Source organism: Poecilia mexicana, unplaced genomic scaffold, assembly GCF_051168715.1.
Source record: "Poecilia mexicana isolate PSO_F unplaced genomic scaffold, ASM5116871v1 scaffold_11, whole genome shotgun sequence".
In the NCBI taxonomy this organism is placed as follows: Eukaryota; Metazoa; Chordata; class Actinopteri; order Cyprinodontiformes; family Poeciliidae; genus Poecilia; species Poecilia mexicana.
In genome coordinates, this window is record NW_028263380.1 from 16,590,681 (window position 1) to 16,608,908 (window position 18,228).

The 18,228-nt window shown below is 36.5% G+C and overlaps 1 protein-coding gene across 1 annotated transcript; it reads left to right on the top strand.

Annotated features, from left to right (window-relative positions):
* The first annotated feature begins 2,435 nt into the window (after positions 1–2,435).
* slc39a4 (solute carrier family 39 member 4) lies at positions 2,436–14,062 on the top strand. Its single transcript, XM_014985441.2, has 12 exons — positions 2,436–2,693; positions 6,614–6,928; positions 8,448–8,649; positions 8,744–8,868; positions 10,136–10,310; positions 10,419–10,591; positions 10,733–10,918; positions 11,766–11,870; positions 12,114–12,162; positions 12,257–12,409; positions 12,491–12,678; positions 12,768–14,062. The coding sequence occupies exons 1-12, from the start codon at positions 2,436–2,438 to the stop codon at positions 12,894–12,896; spliced, it is 2,058 nt and encodes a 685-aa protein (XP_014840927.2). The 3' UTR covers positions 12,897–14,062.
* The last annotated feature ends 4,166 nt before the right edge of the window (positions 14,063–18,228 follow it).

An 18,228-nucleotide genomic window follows, 5' to 3' on the forward strand; every position in this document is an offset into this window, starting at 1 on the left:
AAGATTAGACTGGTCAAAACGTGCATCAATGGGCGAGTTCAAAAGGGCAAAAACATCTTGATGAAGAAAATACTTTGTAGACCAGCTGGACAAAAGTAAAACATTTCAAAAGGGATGCATCTCATTACATCCATGTTAAATTAACGCATTTTCTAAAACGATACCTACAGCAAAACATGGTGGTGGTAGTGTAATGATCTGGGCCTGCTTTGATGATCAAGATCTAAACAATCTGCTGCATGACAGAACCATAAATCTTGCTCTCCACCATCCTGAAGGAATATGTCCAATTTTATGGAGCATGACAATGAGCCAACGTCTCAAAAACAATACCTTACCTGGCCTAGACAGAAGCTGGACTTTAATCTGACTGAGAAGGCAGCAGTGCAACTCCAGAATATTTTTTTTAAATGAAAAAGTGGGCTAAAGTACATCCACAACAACCAGCGGCAGTTCTGCATGAAGCCAGACTGCAAGTTACAAATAACAGAAAAATGTCACAGGTTAACCTCACCCTACTTACTCACATTCATAAAATCTTCCTGGTGTTATTCACAGTCCAAACCAGGTAACAACCTCTTGTGTTGGCAGCAAAACAAGTGTAACTCAATCAAAATCCTACTGACTTCACCTTTAAATAACTAAATCAAAACTCTTTTTGGGCCAAACAGAGATTAACTATTTTTCCCCATCTTGTGCAGGTGCCTCCATCCATCGTCTATACTGTCATTGTGTTCACACTTTGGACAGACTGGCAGTGACTTTGCATTGATTTTTCATTCATTTTTTATACATTTCTACAGCCTGGCCCTAAATCTAACCATTACCAGAAGATACCAAACCATAAAACGGCTCTAAACTCAACTCACACTTTAGTCCTCCTAAAGCTAACCCCTGATCCAAAAACATTTCTCACAATGCAGTGTTTGTTTGGATACAGTGTTCCTTACATTGTATCAAATACAAGGCTACACACACATACACAACTAAAGACAGTTTAAAGATACCTAGCAGTCATGTTTTTGGACAGTCACCCAGAAAGAACCTGTAAACTCCATCCAGGTCTGGTTCTTCTTGCAGTTAGGCAACAGAGCTACTAATGCTGCGTTCACACTGCAGAATCAAGTGACCTAATTCCTGTATTTGATCTTTTTATGACACTCTGAACAATACAGGTCGGGTTTTTTTTTTCCTCAAAATGCGACCCAGGTCACTTGGGCTGTGTTCACACTGCAACCTGAAGTGACCCAATTCCGATTTTTTTTTTAATGTAATGCGACCTGAATCCGATCTTTTCATGACAGTCTGAACAGCACAGGTCGGATTCTTTTTGAATGTGACCCATATCTGATACGTATCCGATTCAAATGCGACCTAACGTCCAAGTCTCATTCATCCGAACTGAACATGACCAATACTCAACAAATCTCACTATTCTGCGTCCTGATATGAGCAAGCGGGAAGAAAAAAAAACAACAAAAAAAAACTAACTACTTTGATGGACTATAAGAGGATCAAGTTGTTAAAGTCGGACAACTTCAAATGTGTAAGCTATGCCCCACCGTTAGCATCCGTTTACTTCCGCAAACACCAAGCACTACTTCTTTATTTATGGCGGTTGGGAGAACACTGAGAACGGTGACGTTATTGCGCCCTCTACTGTGCATGCGGGCAGTGTCGCAACTACACATTATTCAGGTGGATGCGAAAACATAAATCGGCGCCCCCCCAAGGCGATGATACGCGAAGTGTAAAGATCGCTACATTTACCTCGTTATGTGCGAGAGGTGAAGGAGCGTGAGGCGCGCTGAAGTGTATGGGAAAACATAATCGGCGCGTCGCCCCCTCTGGTGCTGCGCTCCTATGCGTTGCATACGCTGCATACCCACTTTTTGCGCCTCTGCATGCGGGACACTTTCAGGCCTAACTGCAGCACCATGCAGCCCTGCCCTGGGCAATGTTGCCTAAATCAAAAACTGACAAAACTACTCGTATATCACACAAGTTTAGACAATAGTTGCTTCTTCCAAAGGTCATAGTACCATTTTTAAAGTTTTGGTAGCAAATGTACTTTTTCGCGTATGTATAAGTTACCAATTTCTAGTCACCATTTATAAGTTGCCCTTTGTATCCACTAAAGTTATGCAACATTTTTCCAGAGGTCATGCTTCAGATCATTATCACTCCATTTGTTCCATTAAAATACTAAACTGAAATTTAATATTTTTATTCCAGAAAGTTCTCTTAGGTCACCAAGAGAGACCTCAGAGGGTCTCTGCAGACTATAGACCCTCTCTAGTCTGCAGGTGTTGTAGGCAACAGGTGCGCTAAACTCTGAGCCACGTCTCAGCCAATCACAATCCAGAGTCTAGATCCAGTGAGAGCATGGCCGCTTTTCAGGAGTATATCTGCGAGCAGAGGCTCCGCTCGGCTCAATGTGCCACCACTGCAGCAGCTTTGAACTTATATTCCAGGCTGAAGAAAGATTTAAGATGAAGTCCGTCGTCCTGCTGCTTCTTTCCCTCTCCTGCTGTCCGGGTTCGGTTGGTTCCGCTTCGGCTGTGGAGGACGCGTACAGCGCGGTCGTGAGCGTCGTGTCTCCGGGCCAGAGCTTTCTGACCGGGGAGTCCCTTCGCTCCCTCTTTAATACCCTGCAGAATCGTGTGCAGTGCGGCGAGGTGCCGTGTGGAAAGGTGAGTTTTATTGGGCCGAACCTGGCTGTCAGGTTAGGGTCGACGGAGCCGGGAGCCCAGCTGCTGCTCAGGGGGAGAGATCCCAAAGATACTAGTTACCCGCTCATTACCGCGGAAATAAAAAGGATTTATGTTGTAATATGTTGATTTAGTTAAAAACAAAGTGTATCTTAATAAGTAAAGCTTAAAAATTATTTAAAGCGAAGTTAAGTTGATTAAATTCAAAGTAAAACTGACATGTTTTTTGCTTTTTCGTTTGCTTTTTTTTTTTTTCTAATTACCGTAAAATAAAAAATAATTCTTGCCTGCGTCGGAAAGTTAAAGCTGTTTCGGAAAGGGTTAGGGTTTTTCTTTTTTTGACAATTTTGACTTAAAACTAAAATAAATTTAAACTTATGAGTCAAGAGGTTGTAAAAAAGTACATATTTAAATTTATATATCGACTTTATTCTGTAATCTAACATTTAAAAAGTACATTTACAACTTTTACAAAGATGGAATATATATGAACATTTTTATATTAAACCAATTTAAAATATAGAACAGGATATTGTAACACGGTAGAGAAATTAGGTGTCCAACAGTGGGGAAATGAAAATAAAAATACAAATTTAATGAAACCGATGTTTAAAAAAATACATATACATATAATATTCAACAATATTAAAAAATAAGAAAAGTATGTTTGAATAATTACATCTTTGATTGATTTTTAAATAATTCCAGATTATCCTGATAATTTTTTTTTATTTTTTTTTTACAAAAAACACATATTTATCAATTTTACATGAAAAAAATAACAAAGAAAACTTAATTTTACTGGTTAATGTTGATTAAGAGAATAAACGGTGATTTTAAACGTTTAAGCTTCAGACGCCCTGACTGCTGGTTTATTATTAAGTGGAGAGTCTAACCTGCAGCTCTGCTGTCAGGTGTGGCTCCATTTCCTTCACAGGGTCCTTTAGTTATAGAAAAGAAAATATTAAACTTAGCAGCATTTTTAAATATTATATAATAATAAAAAAGCTTGTTTTAGTCATTTCTCTGTGTTTGCACACAATATCTGCATAAAAACTCCAACAAAATAATAGTAATGTAATATATTTTGGGGTTTTTTGTTTCGTTACTAATTATGTGTTCTCCTTTAATCTCCTACTTGAAAGGATTAAAAACATGTGGACATTTTCATTAAATTAACTAAATAAAGTGGAAAGTACCCACCTTTGTTCACATCAGTTAAAATACAAAAACTTTCTTGTTTCAAAAAAAAAAAAATTAAATATTGCTAATTGTTTAAAACATTCTTGAATTTAACCAGAAAATGAACACATTTTAAGGCAGGTATGTTCAAGCAATATGCTTTTTATTATCATATTGATTTTACGGCTCCAAATAAATTTTGATTAGCAGGAGCGTTAATGATATTAAAAATACAATTAACAGAAAATATATTATCTTTATTTAGCTCTTTTTATATGTATATCATAAATATGCTTTACAATGATATTTTTATTTAGTTTGATTTTTGAAGAGCGTCGCATGACCCTAAAATTGTTGATTTGTGACCACCAGTGGGGCCCCGACCCCATCTTTGGGAACCATAGTTATAAATAAATGCATTGATTAGAGAAAGTCGTTTTTACAAAAAGTAAAACTTGATAATCTTTTGTCTGTAAACAGGGGAATTCATTGTATAAATAAAATTGTAACAAATAACATAAAAGTAAAATTTAAAAAAGGGAAAACTATACGTATGGAACAGCATTTTCCAATAAATGTAATGATATCCATAAATCTTGCATGTTAACTAATGTATAATATTTCTCAGCTTTTGGAGATAAGACACAAAGTCCTGAATTGTTTAATTCTCTTTTTTTATCAAAGAGAATTACATTTGTAAAATCAATTGTTAAATTTATTTTGAAAAAGTTCATGTCAGAAAAGGACTGAGCATGCATCGGTTTTTATTAACAGAACCAAACCTTTTATCTCTAAAAAAGCAAAAGAAGCGGCAGCAAGGCTCAGGTTACCAGAGTTGGATCTGAATAAGAAATATCCAGAAAATGCATTTAATCTCTCATAAAAATCATAACTTACCAGAAACTAGTTAAGCTACAGCACTAATTCAGCAACACTTTAAAAACTATGCTATTCTTTTACTTAAACTATTTTGAAGGAAACTAAATACAAGGCACTCTACTCTGTGTATCTTTTGTTAGAACAAACATTTTAAGTGCACTTATTTCTCAAAACCAAAATAACACTCTGTATGTTAACTGTCAAGCACGGCAGTGGAGAGGTCATGACTTGGGCTTGTTTTATTACCTCAGGACCCAAATGACCTCAGCCTCCTCGCAAATATTTGAAGAACAACTCAAAGAAAAGGAAAGAATTGAGGTGTTGTAATCTTCCAGTCAAAGTCCAGACCTCAAACTGAAAAGCGGGTTCCTGGCCTCAATAAACTTAAGTAACGCTGTAGGTCAGAATCCCTCCGCAAAGATCCGCAGTGCTGATAAACTCAGACAAAAAGGCTGTTATTTTAAGCTACTGCTGCTAAAGTTTACATCCTGGTTTCACATTTTTGCTTTAGTTTTGTTTGACATAGATAATCACAAAGTGTAACAACATGGCTTTGGTCTGAAATCTAATATTTGCACCCAGGAAAGCATTCCTGTTATTACTGCTAATGCCTGGCTTTTACCCTGAAAGTTAAATATTTTTTATACTTTTCATTAATCTGTTCAGGTGTTGAATCTATATTGAATTACTTCCAAATTGGCTGCAGAATTTAATAAAAACATATAAAGTAAAAGCCACACAGTATTTTTTTTATCCTTGTATCTGGATGTTTTTGAGACTAAAGAATGAAACTTAATTGTTTCACATCTGTGTTCTTTTAAAGCCTACTGGATAATATTAACAGTTTAATACTAAATGTAAAAAAAAATTCTATGCTTATAAAGAGATCTTAATCTAACATTTCATAGGACCTTATCAAGTTATCAGAAGAATAATCAACCCTTTTGTTTCCTTATTGAGGCTGAATTGCTTTCCTTTCTTCATATTAGACTATTCCACCTGTTTAATTTGATAAACTGCTATAATATCGGATTGAGATAAAATACTTTATCAGTAGGAACAGAGTCCTTGAACTTCTTCGATGACAGCTGTAAAATGCATCAATGCGCAGCATGAAACTGAAATATCTCTTGTGTGACTGTGATGGGACAAAAAGGAATAATTATTTATGCAAAATATAACTTTGTATTTTTGGCTTTGATGACAACTAAAACTTAAAGTTATATTTTTCTGTACTTGTTGAGAAAGTTTCTGTTCAGATCTTCCACTTTTCTTCCTGATGTCTTTTAGTTGCAGTAAACAATTCGTAGTGAATTAATGATGACTCAAAATGCAAGTCTAACTTACAGCATGAAATATTTCACCATTATCGCCTAATTTGTAGCCGGTCATGAATGTTACTCGTCTCATCGTTTACTGCTGCTCACATCTCAACAGAGCCGAGTGAAATTCGGTTTCTGATGCTTGAACTTCGCTCATTTCTACTCAGAATAGATCCAGACGTTAATAGTGATCTTAGAAATATAGGAAATGTTATCATAATTAAAGGTACTACTTCTACAAAGGCAAAAAGATGTATATTAGGAGAATATGTCAGGATGAACCAAATTTTGAAACCACACCTTGAAGATTTTTATTTGAAAAGAATTGCGAGAATTAACAGTAATGCATTTATGTCACGTAAATCGCGATATTAATAGATATCACATTGATGCTTTCGGCTAGATGGTGAGAAAACGTTAAAACATTTACTGTAAATGAATGCAAGGCTCCACAGGTTGTTGTTTAATCTGATCTCGCGTGTGTCTTTTCTTTGTCTCTCTCATTGTGTGAATACTCAGTGTGACCTGGCCGGTTCTGTTCATCAACTCATCGGGAATCACTCTGTCCACGGGAGGGAAGAAAATGGAAAGGTTGAGGACAACGTAACCGTCAGCGTGTCTCAGTTCCCGGCTCTCGCTGCAGGCAGCGTCCTGTACCTCTCCTCGCCGGACTTGGTCTGTACGGCTGTGGGTCAGGGGAAGTGGGCAGAGGAGACGGACCGCTTCCTGCACAAACACACACACTCTGACCATCGCTCACACACTCACATCGGCATTGTTGGACTTGGGGGCGTGATTCAGGACCTGCAAAACCACTATGAGCCGTCAAACAAGGTAAAACCCTTAGACACTCGTCCTTTGGTGCATAAAAATACAAGAAAATCATTAACTTACGATGCTAAAATACCAAAAGTTTATGTTCAAAATTAGTCTTTAAATTAGACAATTTGGCTTGTTGCATATTTTTGCTTAAGGTTTAATGAGCTTGAAGAGAAGACGGTTGCAAGACTCTTATTTCAAGTTTAACTATTATAAGTTCGGAAACCACTGCCCTGAATAAACAATAAAATAAATCCACAAGCAATTGAATAAGCTTGCATAACAGTCTTTATCACTCTGTAGTTAACATTTTTCAGCTTTTATTGTACGTTGAAGGTATCAATAAGTAATTTAAGAAATATTTTATTAGTTAATGGCACCAACAAGTCAAAGTTTCACACTGCATGTTCGCACCATCAAAGTCTGCTCTCCTGAAAACGTGCACCTCCCTGGACATAGGTCAGATCCAGCTAACTTCTGGAAAAAACGACCACATTCCAGCTTCAGTCATACAAACTGCAACAATGCCAGTTTTATTGTACGTATAAGTTTAATGTTTTTGTTTCTCATCTTGGATAGTGAATATCTTTTATTTTTTTAGCTTGTTTTTGCTGCAGAATGCTAAACTGTTAGTGCTGTTCAACCCACCCACATCCAGAGTTGGGTAGTAACTAGTTACATTTACTCAATTACATTTACTTGAGTAACTTTTTTGAAATGGAAAAATAAAACAAATTTTACTATGCTGTACTTTTTATTTTTACTTGAGTAATTTTATTATGAAGTATTTCTACTCTTATTTGAGTAAAATTTCTGGATTTTCATGTTTTAACCAAAAACTCAAAAGACAGACACACACCTGCAGTTTTTGTTAAAGTTTAATAAGTTTGTTTTTTGGGGTTTTTTATTGGAAGAAACTGATTTGGATTTTTTTTTCTGATTTTGACATTTTTTGTTACTTATGTGAATTATTGTCATTTTACTTCTTTATAATACAAAATATTCCACTTAACTTTATGTTTTGGTTCATCTGATTATGTAATTTTTAAATATTAACCGATTCGTTTGATCAGTTACTCAGTACTTGAGTAACTTTTAAATCAAATACTTTTTTACTTGAGTAATTTCTTGGACCTTTACTTGAGTTAAAATATGTTGAAGTAGTGCTACTCTTACTTGAGTAACGTCTCCAGTTTGTAAATTTTTCTGCATTTTTTTTTCAAGCCAGAAATGATGTATAAAATTCTTTTGTGTATTAATCCAGAAGTTGCTTTAATATGAAGGAAAAGCCAGCAGATCTGATTTCCTAACAGTAACATTAATTAAAGTGAACTAAGTAACATTCTCCCTCCTCAAGCTGCTGTTTTTGTATCATACTTGTTAAATTTGAAATAAGGATACGTCTTTAAACCATTAGTGAGTCATGTGTTTTTTTGGGGGGGGTTCTTTTTTTTTTTTTTAAATTACCTGAACTTACAGGCAGCCTGGAGACAAACCTTTTATTTATTGCGGATGCTTACCTTTCTTTCCTCAGAGCTGTGTAACGGCCAGCAGCATCATGGTGGAGGTGGACCCGTTGTTTCCAGACCAGAAACAGGAAGTGGGCGCGGTGTTGGGGCGTGTCCTCTACTATGCCCTGCTTGGTTACTGCTTTAGTGATGAGTCCCTGCCTGAAGAGAGCTTTTTCCTGGATTACATCATGACTCAACTTGGTTCAGAAAATTTCACTGTTCATGGTAAATAATCCCAGACAGTCCAGTCCATACTGAAGCTAAGGAGAAATGGTCCATGTCTAGATATTTGTGCTCAGTTGTGCTTTGTGTCCTGCAGATTTGGAGGTTCTCATGACGAACCTGAATATTGGTTCAGATCACGACCATGATCACGACCATAACGAAGACACTGATAATCATCAAAGGAAGCAGAGTGGGCCTAAAAGTAACAGCTGGCAGCATGTACGGACCTGTACGACCTGCATGATGAAAGTCTAAATCAATAACAATATACATTTTTGGAAAAAAAATGAAGAGTCCACTGCACTGAACCCCATTGAAAACCTCCTGGTTATTCCACCAAATATTGATTTCTGAACTCTTCCTGAGTTAAAACATTAGTACTGTTGTTTCTAAATGAATATCAACTTGTTTTTTTTTTTTTTTTGCATTATTTGAGGTCTGAAAGCTCTGCATCCTTTTCATTATTTTGACCATTTCTCTTCTTCTGCAAATACTAAATATTTGCTTGGAATTTCAGAGACATGTCAGTAGTTCATAGAATAAAAGAACAATGTTCACCTATGAAAGTAAAATCAGAGAAACTCATCATTTCAAGTGGCCTCTTATTTTTTTCCAGAGCTATATATTGCTATAAACACGTGATCAATATCAATAGATAATCATCTGATAGAATGTTCAATAATTTCGCTGAACTCCGATCTAGAACCGCACGGCATTCTGGGGGATTTAGAGAAAAGGCTTTAGTTGCTCAACCTATCTCAGCCAGAAGGTTGGATGGAATTTACTAACAGACTCTTTGGTTACCTAGCAACGAACTGCTAAGTAACTTGTGGTTACCTAGCAACGACTTGTTGAGTAACTGGCGCAGCAGCAGTTTAGCTCTTTGCCTCGTTCTGCTTAAAAATAAAAAACGGTGTGGAGTGAAAACTGGATAAAACAGGAAAGGTCTCGCCACCAGATTGGCAGTATTTCATATATTTAAAACAAAAATAACTAATCAGTAATTATTGATTTTGACTAATATGAAATGCTTATATCATGATATGTTTTTCAGCCATATTGTCCAGCCCTAAGTTGTTCCAACATAAACTGCTGTAAAAAAGTATATTCCCTTAAAGGTATCTTTTGGGGGGGGGGGTTCACAAATAAATGTTCAAAATCACTTACACTTTGACTTGGAAACAAAAAAAAACTTTGTTGATAACTTGGAATATTTCAGACAAAATTCCAAACAAACAAGAAATTTGAAAGGGGACAAACACTTTTCCCACTAATTCGTCTAGTGCCGAAAATACAGTTTTCAGAAGAATGTTATTTTTGTTCATGCAGCTGTTTAACTGATAAATTCAAATCATCCACTTTTCTCATTTTTAAACACACACTGCATAATAAGCTTTTGTGTTTGGGAAGAAAAATAGCACTGTATTACAAATAATGTTTAAAAATATGCCATTATAATTATTTTCTTTTGTTCTTTTTTTTTCAGCACTGTTTCACAGCTGACGAACTGATCCAGATCTACAAACTTACTGGGGAAAATTCTGGCATGGGTCAATCTGGCATTACAAAGCTCAGTCCTGCTCTGGTCCAGCAGATCCTGAGTGGAACGTGCACCAACGTGCCAGAACCAGTGACCCCCGAGGGCCTCTCCACCACTGATAGTGAGTGTGACGCAATGGCTGCTGCTTTGCACTTTATTAAACTTGCATATGTTATTTTAACTGATTGACAAACCTGACCTCTTCCATCTCCTGCTCTTCTCCCTGCAGAATACCTTTATGCAACCGTTGCTAATCTAATCATAACCCTCGCTGCCATGTTTGGCATCGTGGTGCTGCTGTGTACGTCATGTACCAACGTTTTCCAGATGAGCATCCAGTTCTGCATCAGCATGGCTGTCGGTTCTCTGACTGGAGACGCCCTGCTGCACCTCATACCAATGGTGGGTGAAGAAAAAATGTATTAAACGAAGCACATTTGTTCTGTAATTGTTGATAGTGTTGAATAAATTATTCCTTCTTTATCATCAATTAAAAGAAAAGCATTGACACGTCTAAATTTGACCTTCCTCGTATGCTTCCAGATTCTTGGTATACACGTTCACACAGAGGACGGCAGTGACGGTCATCAGCATTCAAGTGACGAACACGTAGAAACGCCAGACTACATTTTCAAAATGCTGGTGGTGATTGGAGGGATCTACGTATTTTACCTGATGGAAACCATCTTCTCAATGGTCACCAATAAAAATGAACACCATCATGAGGGGGTAAGTGGAGACACTCAACCTGAAGATATAACTTTTATATTATTATTAAAAAGCCGTTTTTGTGTCTTCAGATCTGCTTCAGAGATAAATGTAGGTTTAAATCACTAATTGACATTAAATCCGACTAAACATTTTGTAGGTTTTAGGCTAGTTAAAACTTTCAACATTATTTCTATGCATTAAAAGCCTGAATAATGGGATATAGTTTTAGAAATTCAAAAGTGTACATACACTGAGACCATTTAGCTTTTAAGGCTCATTGGCTTTGGAGGGATTTGGAGAAAAATGGTGAATATTTTAAGCCTGAAAACACCAACCAAACTGTGAGGGACAGGAGTGGGAGCATTATTTTTCGGAAAGAGGAACTGGTGCACTTCGCAAAATAGATGGCATCATGCATAAGGAACATTATGGTTAAAAAATGGAGGAAACGTCTCCAAACTATTATAAGAAGCTTGTTGAACGATGACAGATACATTTAAGTCACACAGTTTAAAGGACAACCTACCAATTTCTACAGACTGTAGGGTGTAAACTCCTAAAATTAAAAGAAAGTATATTTGAATTTAAATTTGTGTCACTTTTTTCTGCCAGTTAGGAGGTAGGAATAATCCTAACTGACCTAAAACAGAAAAACTTTAGCATGATTTTAACACCAAAAATGGGGGGGAAAGTGTCTTTATCTTAGTCATTTTTAACATTTGGTCTCACTTGCCAGAACTATTAAGAAGCATCTAATAAGAAATAATTGGAACAATTTACTTTCCGTTTAGCCTTTCTGTAGATTGCCATCGGATAAATTTTTATTTCTATCCTAAATTTGCAAAATGTTTTGCACCTTTTGTAGGACGAATCAAACCCTCACCACTGCGATCATGTTGGGGTTTTAGAGATGTACCAACAGGAAAAGAAACAAAAAGATAAGTCTCAGTCTGCATCCAAGGCAGACCTGGTGAGTAAATGACTCAAATTAATGACATTTAAACATTTTAAGACTATTGCCTGATTTAAATGGGGGATAAAGAAGTTGAATTAACCTTCACAAAAAAGAAAACAAATACATCACATACTTGTAGTCAATGGCTTCTTTCCTGGATAAAGTAGGTATAAATGAATTCACCATCCTGTAGTTTTACTTTTAAGACAACCTGCTTGAATTGTTGAATTAACATTAAAGGTAATGTAAACATTTCAGGTTGATGATGAAGAAAAGTATGATTCAGAGCAGAAAAAGCAGAGAAAAGGTGAGTAAAACATCCCCCAACAAAGAAAAGTGAGTTCATGAAGTCGGGATAATCACCATGTTTACTGCACAAACTATAATCTTTTGTATTACAGAAAAGCACCTGCTGCCTTACATGATAACCATCGGTGATGGGATACACAACTTCGCAGACGGATTAGCGATAGGCGCGGCTTTCTCCATGTCATGGAGGTCCGGTCTGGCCACATCAGTGGCGGTGCTCTGCCATGAACTCCCTCATGAACTTGGTGAGCTACGTCACTGAACATCTGTTTATCTTGTTTGGGTTTTTTAGACTTAACCTCCCTGTTTTGCTGTTATTTCTGCAGGGGATTTTGCCATCCTGCTCCACAGCGGTTTATCTGTCAAAAAGGCGTTGCTTTTAAACCTGGGCAGCGCCGTGACCTCTTTTATAGGCCTGTATATCTCTCTGTCTGTAGCCACTGACCTTGCAACCCAGCAGTGGATAGGTGCAGTAGCTGCAGGGCTCTTTCTCTATGTTGGACTGGCTGATATGGTGAGTGCTACTACTCGATTACCTTTGAATAAAAACAAAAATCCTGCAGAAACGCATTAAAAACCGTCTTTCCTTTGTGTTACTCGCAGCTCCCTACGCTGGTCCATGTCAGCAGCAAGAGGCCGTGGCAGAAGTTTCTGCTGCAGAACGCCGGCATTCTAATCGGCTGGATTATCCTGCTGCTGCTGTCACTTTACGAGGACGAGATTAGCTTTTAATAGTTTTAATTTTATTGAACCAGCCTTTCCTAATGGCTCATCTTTTTCCTGGAAACAATGTAAAGCCTTTAGATTAAAAAAAACAAAAACAAATCTAAATTAATATTTGAATATTTACTCAAAGTTGTCCAAATGTAAACTTAAAGCACCCCCAGAAAGTCTTGTCCCTGAGTTTGTTTAGCTCTTTACATCCTTTACTACAGTCCTTTGGGCACTCTGGATCCTCTGCATATCTTGTCCTATGACTGCAACAGTATTTTGAATCTTGGGTGCACCATAACCGCTGATTGCACATGCAGAGACATGCACACAGAACACTGTAAAGTGATGTCACTGTTCAAACTGAGCTGCTCTCTCTATTGAAACCTCCCTCACATGCAACATTATGGAATCTGATAAAAATACAGATAAGAGTTTTTTATCCAGTACAACACTGAAACTGATGATGGAGGTGCAGAAACCTCCCTTATTTATAGGAGGATTCCACAGATTGCAGGGAAATAAAAAAAAGTGTAGCCATGTTGTATTAAATATAAAGAGCTAAATACTGATGTGCTTCCAATGAAATGAGGTTTTATAAATTTAAAACTTGGAGCTCATACACAGAGAAGTCCCAATATGCTGTAAATAAAGACTTGAATCCAAATACCAAATTAAAGGTGGTTTGACCATGTAAACACTCCATTAAACTACCAGTATCATACAGCAGACTTTGGAGATGTTCTTCCAGAGATTTTATAAAATAAAATGCATTACTGAACTCCATCAAATGTGACCGCATACGATTTAAACTCATTTTTAAAATACAAAATGTTTAAATGAATATCAATGTTCCTTTTGATGCTGCTTTTTTTTGTCTTTGCTGCTTAATTGATGTTTTCCTAACTTTTTTTCAGTGGCACATTTTGATGCACTTTTCTTTGCTAAATGGATTCTGACAAAGACACTGACTTTGCTTTGGATTTTCTGTTTTTAACCTAAGCTAATTATTGTTTCTGTATCCTTTCTTTTTTTTTTCTTTTTTACATAAGTTAATTATTTTTATGAGCGAATGATGAATATATATATGTTTATTGGGAAAATGATGTCTTTTTTTATACCGTTTTCATTCTCTGTAATGAACAGAAGTGCCACTGGTGCTATACGAATAAACTGATCTGAATTGATACATGGCTTTATCACTGGAACAGTGTATTTTTACACTGTAGTACTCTACAACTAAAAATAATCACAACTCAACCATTAACCCTGCTTATAAACAGAAAACTCACTCTAAGCACGTCTCTATGATTCAGAGCATTTTGCTGATTAAAATGTAGGTTTCCACGCTCTTATCAGTCCATATTAGCCAAATGGCAAAGTGATAGCGATATGTTTGTGATAATCAGATATAAGAGGCGACAGATTGTCCTGGTCGTCGTCTTATCAGAAAACACCCTGTTGGAATCCCTCGGCTTGGAGCAAAGTATTTCCTTTTCTTCATGTCAATAAAACGGTTACCGCAGTTCCTTTAACATTTGTGATGAAAGCAGAAATAATGTATTAAGTGATGTAATCTGGCTTAAAATGAACAAAACACTGTTGAATGAAGAATAAATAACCATGATAAAATAAGAAACTGTTGTGACAATTACTCCAACACAAGTTTACTGTAATTTAAACAAATCTGGTTCTCTCATAAAATCTAAGTAAGCTGCTACAACGCAAATGTTAGTTTTGGCTTTTTTAGATGACCAGGAAATCATTACTGTTTAAACTTTACCTTTAATAACATAAAGTTACCTCATTTTTAAAGTGCAATCAGTAATACTTTTATAACAAATTTATATCAGTAATGATTTCTTGGTTAATGTCAAGTTGTCATAACAAAGACATTTTGAATAATGTCAACTTTGTATTAAAAGTGTCATAATTTACCGAATGACGCTTTATGACAAGTCATAAATATTCATGAAGGCTTATTCATGTTCATGACAGGTGTTATGTCATGTTTATGACAGTGTCATGTCAGTCTTATTCAACCCCCTTCAGATAAAGTGTTACTAAAGTATTTGTTCCCTTAAATATTTCCTCAGGAACAAGCAACAAAATTAGACGAGAATGGCCTCAGTGAACCCAAGTTTTCAAACAGTAAATTTATGTATCGGGAAAAGTTGTAAAAAGCAACCTGGCCTTGTACGAGGAAGTAATTATCTCTCTTGTTAAATGATGAATTAACTGATTAGTCATGTTGGTTGGAAAGCAACCAAGTTCAGTGTCACCAGCCACACCCAGTGATGATTACCACCAGTAGACCCGGTCTGACAACATGAAGTAGGCTACAAGATCTCAAAATGTAATGCAATTCAAGAATATTGACCAATTTTAATGAGGCAAAGGTTACAGCCAATTCAATAAAAAAAATGGAATAACAGGTAAGACTTTGCTGTCCCCATTTAATTACTTCAATCCAGGGTAAACAATAAGCGTCTGGACAAAAATGGCCTCCAAAGCCAAAACCGCTGCCAACAAAAATAACTCGACTCATGTCACATTTACTAGAAAATATCTTAATGATCTCCTAAACCTCTGGGAAAATATTTTGTGAACTGATGACAAAAAAACAAAATTTTTACAAGATGTGTGTCCAGTTACATTGGGCAAAAAATAGCTTTACTGACAACCAAACAAGGTGGTGGTGGAGGTTTGGAGCTTCTTTTCAACTTCAGGACCTGGACCACTTGTCTTGATAGAGAATGTCCAACAATTAATTTATGACGAGACAAAAATGCTTTTGTGTTATGCAACAACAAAATGATTCAAAAACCTTCAGTGACGTTCTCAAAGTTTGGCTCTAAATCCATTGGAAATTACCTGAAACTGTGGTTCATACTTGAACCCCCTCTAAGGTTCCTAAAATAAAACTATTCTCCAAAGAAGAGTGGGCAAAAAATACTCCAAACTGAAGTAAAGGTGAATTTGGTCCCTGACTCTGTCCTGTGCTTTGAACAATACATTTCTGACTCTTGTCTTTACATATGAGTGGGAAGGACACCACAATTTTTGGGTGCCTGAGTTTTGTGTGACTTTCTCCAGGTTTGCTGTGCAAAGTAAACGTTATCTCAACTAATCTGCTGCATTTCCAAGTTGCATGAACATCTTCACTCAGGACAGAGTCCGGGTACAACTCACTGCATAGGCAGACAGGAGGATGTTTATCACTCAGAGAAAGATTACGGGTTCATATAACGAGTGTGTGCTGCACGCATGATATCAAGGATGACCAGCGTCTGAGTTTAACTGAGGCAAAATAGCCTATTAAATCTTAACAACCAGGCTGCGCACTAGACAGATTATACAGATTAAAGCAGCAGCTGCTGACTGAGGCAAACCGAATCTTCTTGAGGTCGGCTTTTAAATCTGGTGTGTATAATTAGGCTTTATGGGATTTTATGGTTTAAGGGAGCCTTTTGACCTGTTGTGGTGATAAAACAATAAAAGGAATACCCTCTAAAACTGGACCTTTGAGCCTCTCAAACATCGTATCCATGTCTTTTCAGACATCTGTGTTTGAAAAGAAAAAGAAAACACAGAAAGTATTGTACTGTAGCTGTGATGAAAGGAGCCAATGAAAAGCAAGAAATGTTATAGATTACAATGGCATCGTTATGGAAGATTTATATCTCCTATATATAATTTATTTTCAATAAGTGAGACTTTTGTGTTGTTTTTATGATTTAAAGCATTTTGAACTGACTCATTGCTGAAATGTGCAATACAAATAAAATTGATTATTTGGGGGGTTTTGGTCTTAATCAATACTTTGATGTTTCTTCTTTTGACTTTGGCTTCTTATCTGCCAAAAATGATGGGGGGTTTTCTTATCGTTTTGTTTTTTGAGCTATTATCCACGATTTATTAATCAATTTAGTACAAAAGACTCCTAAGTAGACTGATGAACTAATTTAAGTCAACTTACACTTCTTAAAGCTTTTCAACATTTTATCACAAACGGCTACAGCAGTAACAATTTTATTGAGATGTGCTTGATTGACCAACACAGGGTGGAACATAACTGGGAAATGGAGGGAAAATTTTCCTGTTTTTAAAATTGTTTATAAATAAAAATACATTTTTACATACATGCATCACTTTTTACCTGTATGTACGAACGTCACACATATAAAGCATGCTCAGTGTTTTACCAATCGCCAGAAAAACATAATAGAGTTCAGTGTCTGCGGAAGTAAACATGGATGCTAACGGTGGAGCGTATCTTACGATTTTGAAGTTGTCTGACACGAACCAGCATTTTAACAACTCAATCCTCGTTATCGTCCCCCATGATTGTAGGTTTTCTACCCACTAGCGCAAATCAGGACGCAGAATAGTGACGTTTGTCGAGTATCAATGACGTTCAAGTCTTCCGAATGTGACCGGGAGGTTGAGATTCAGGTCACGTTTGAAAACATCGGATACGGATCGGATATTAAAGTGGATTCAGGTGGACTGGGTCGCATTTGACAAAAAAAAAAAAAATCCGACCTGTGCTGTTCAGACTGTCATGAAAAATGAAAATAGCAAATAATGGCAAAAAAAAAAAGTCGGAATTGGGTCACTTTGGACTGCAGTGTAAACGCAGGCTTAGCTTGTAAAGGAAGAAAATCGATACGCTGATCCCAAAAGAGTGCAAACTACAAACGCTGTATTTCAACGTGATGGAAATGTTTTTGCTGACAAATAGAGGAGATAATGTCACGCAACAGAGACATTAACTCCATTATTCATTTACTGTACTCAATTGGTTTACAGTTTGTGGTGCAACCATTGGCAATGAACCTTACCAACAACACCAGTCCAAATACTAATCATTATTCTGTTACGAATGCATTTATTGGTTTAACATATACCGTAACTGTTTCAGTAGAAACTTAATTATATTGAAGAACGTCTCTATCAAAAGATAAATATTCAGCTTTTCGTAGTAACATAATGAGGAAAGATTGCTTGGCTTTAACGAGAAAACATTCCCAAACCAGATCCGGTGAAGGTAACCTTGATTTGAGAATGTTATAACCCGTTGCACAACCTTTTTTCTGAAACTGATACAATCTCAAGCCTTAATTTAGACCATAAAAGATTCAAAGCCATCTCATCCTCATCTCTATAACTCTTTTACAATTGAGCATGACTGTGCTGTACGTGCGTGTGATGATGGCCTGATCTCGCTGGTGAGACTTAAGAATTAATCATCAACCTTAGAAATAACAGCAATAAACCACAAACTGGAAACATACGTGATGTGGAATCCAAATCTGATGCAAAATTGGATTTAATCTCCCAACCAAAAAAT

Bases quoted from the DNA above. Each gene is read 5' to 3' on its own strand.
- slc39a4 (XM_014985441.2), top strand. From the start codon at position 2,436: ATGTGCCACCACTGCAGCAGCTTTGAACTTATATTCCAGGCTGAAGAA. The intron at 10,311-10,418 runs GTGAGTGTGACG...TTCTCCCTGCAG, and splicing joins GGGCCTCTCCACCACTGATA to AATACCTTTATGCAACCGTT. The intron at 12,163-12,256 runs GTGAGTAAAACA...TTTGTATTACAG, and splicing joins GCAGAAAAAGCAGAGAAAAG to AAAAGCACCTGCTGCCTTAC.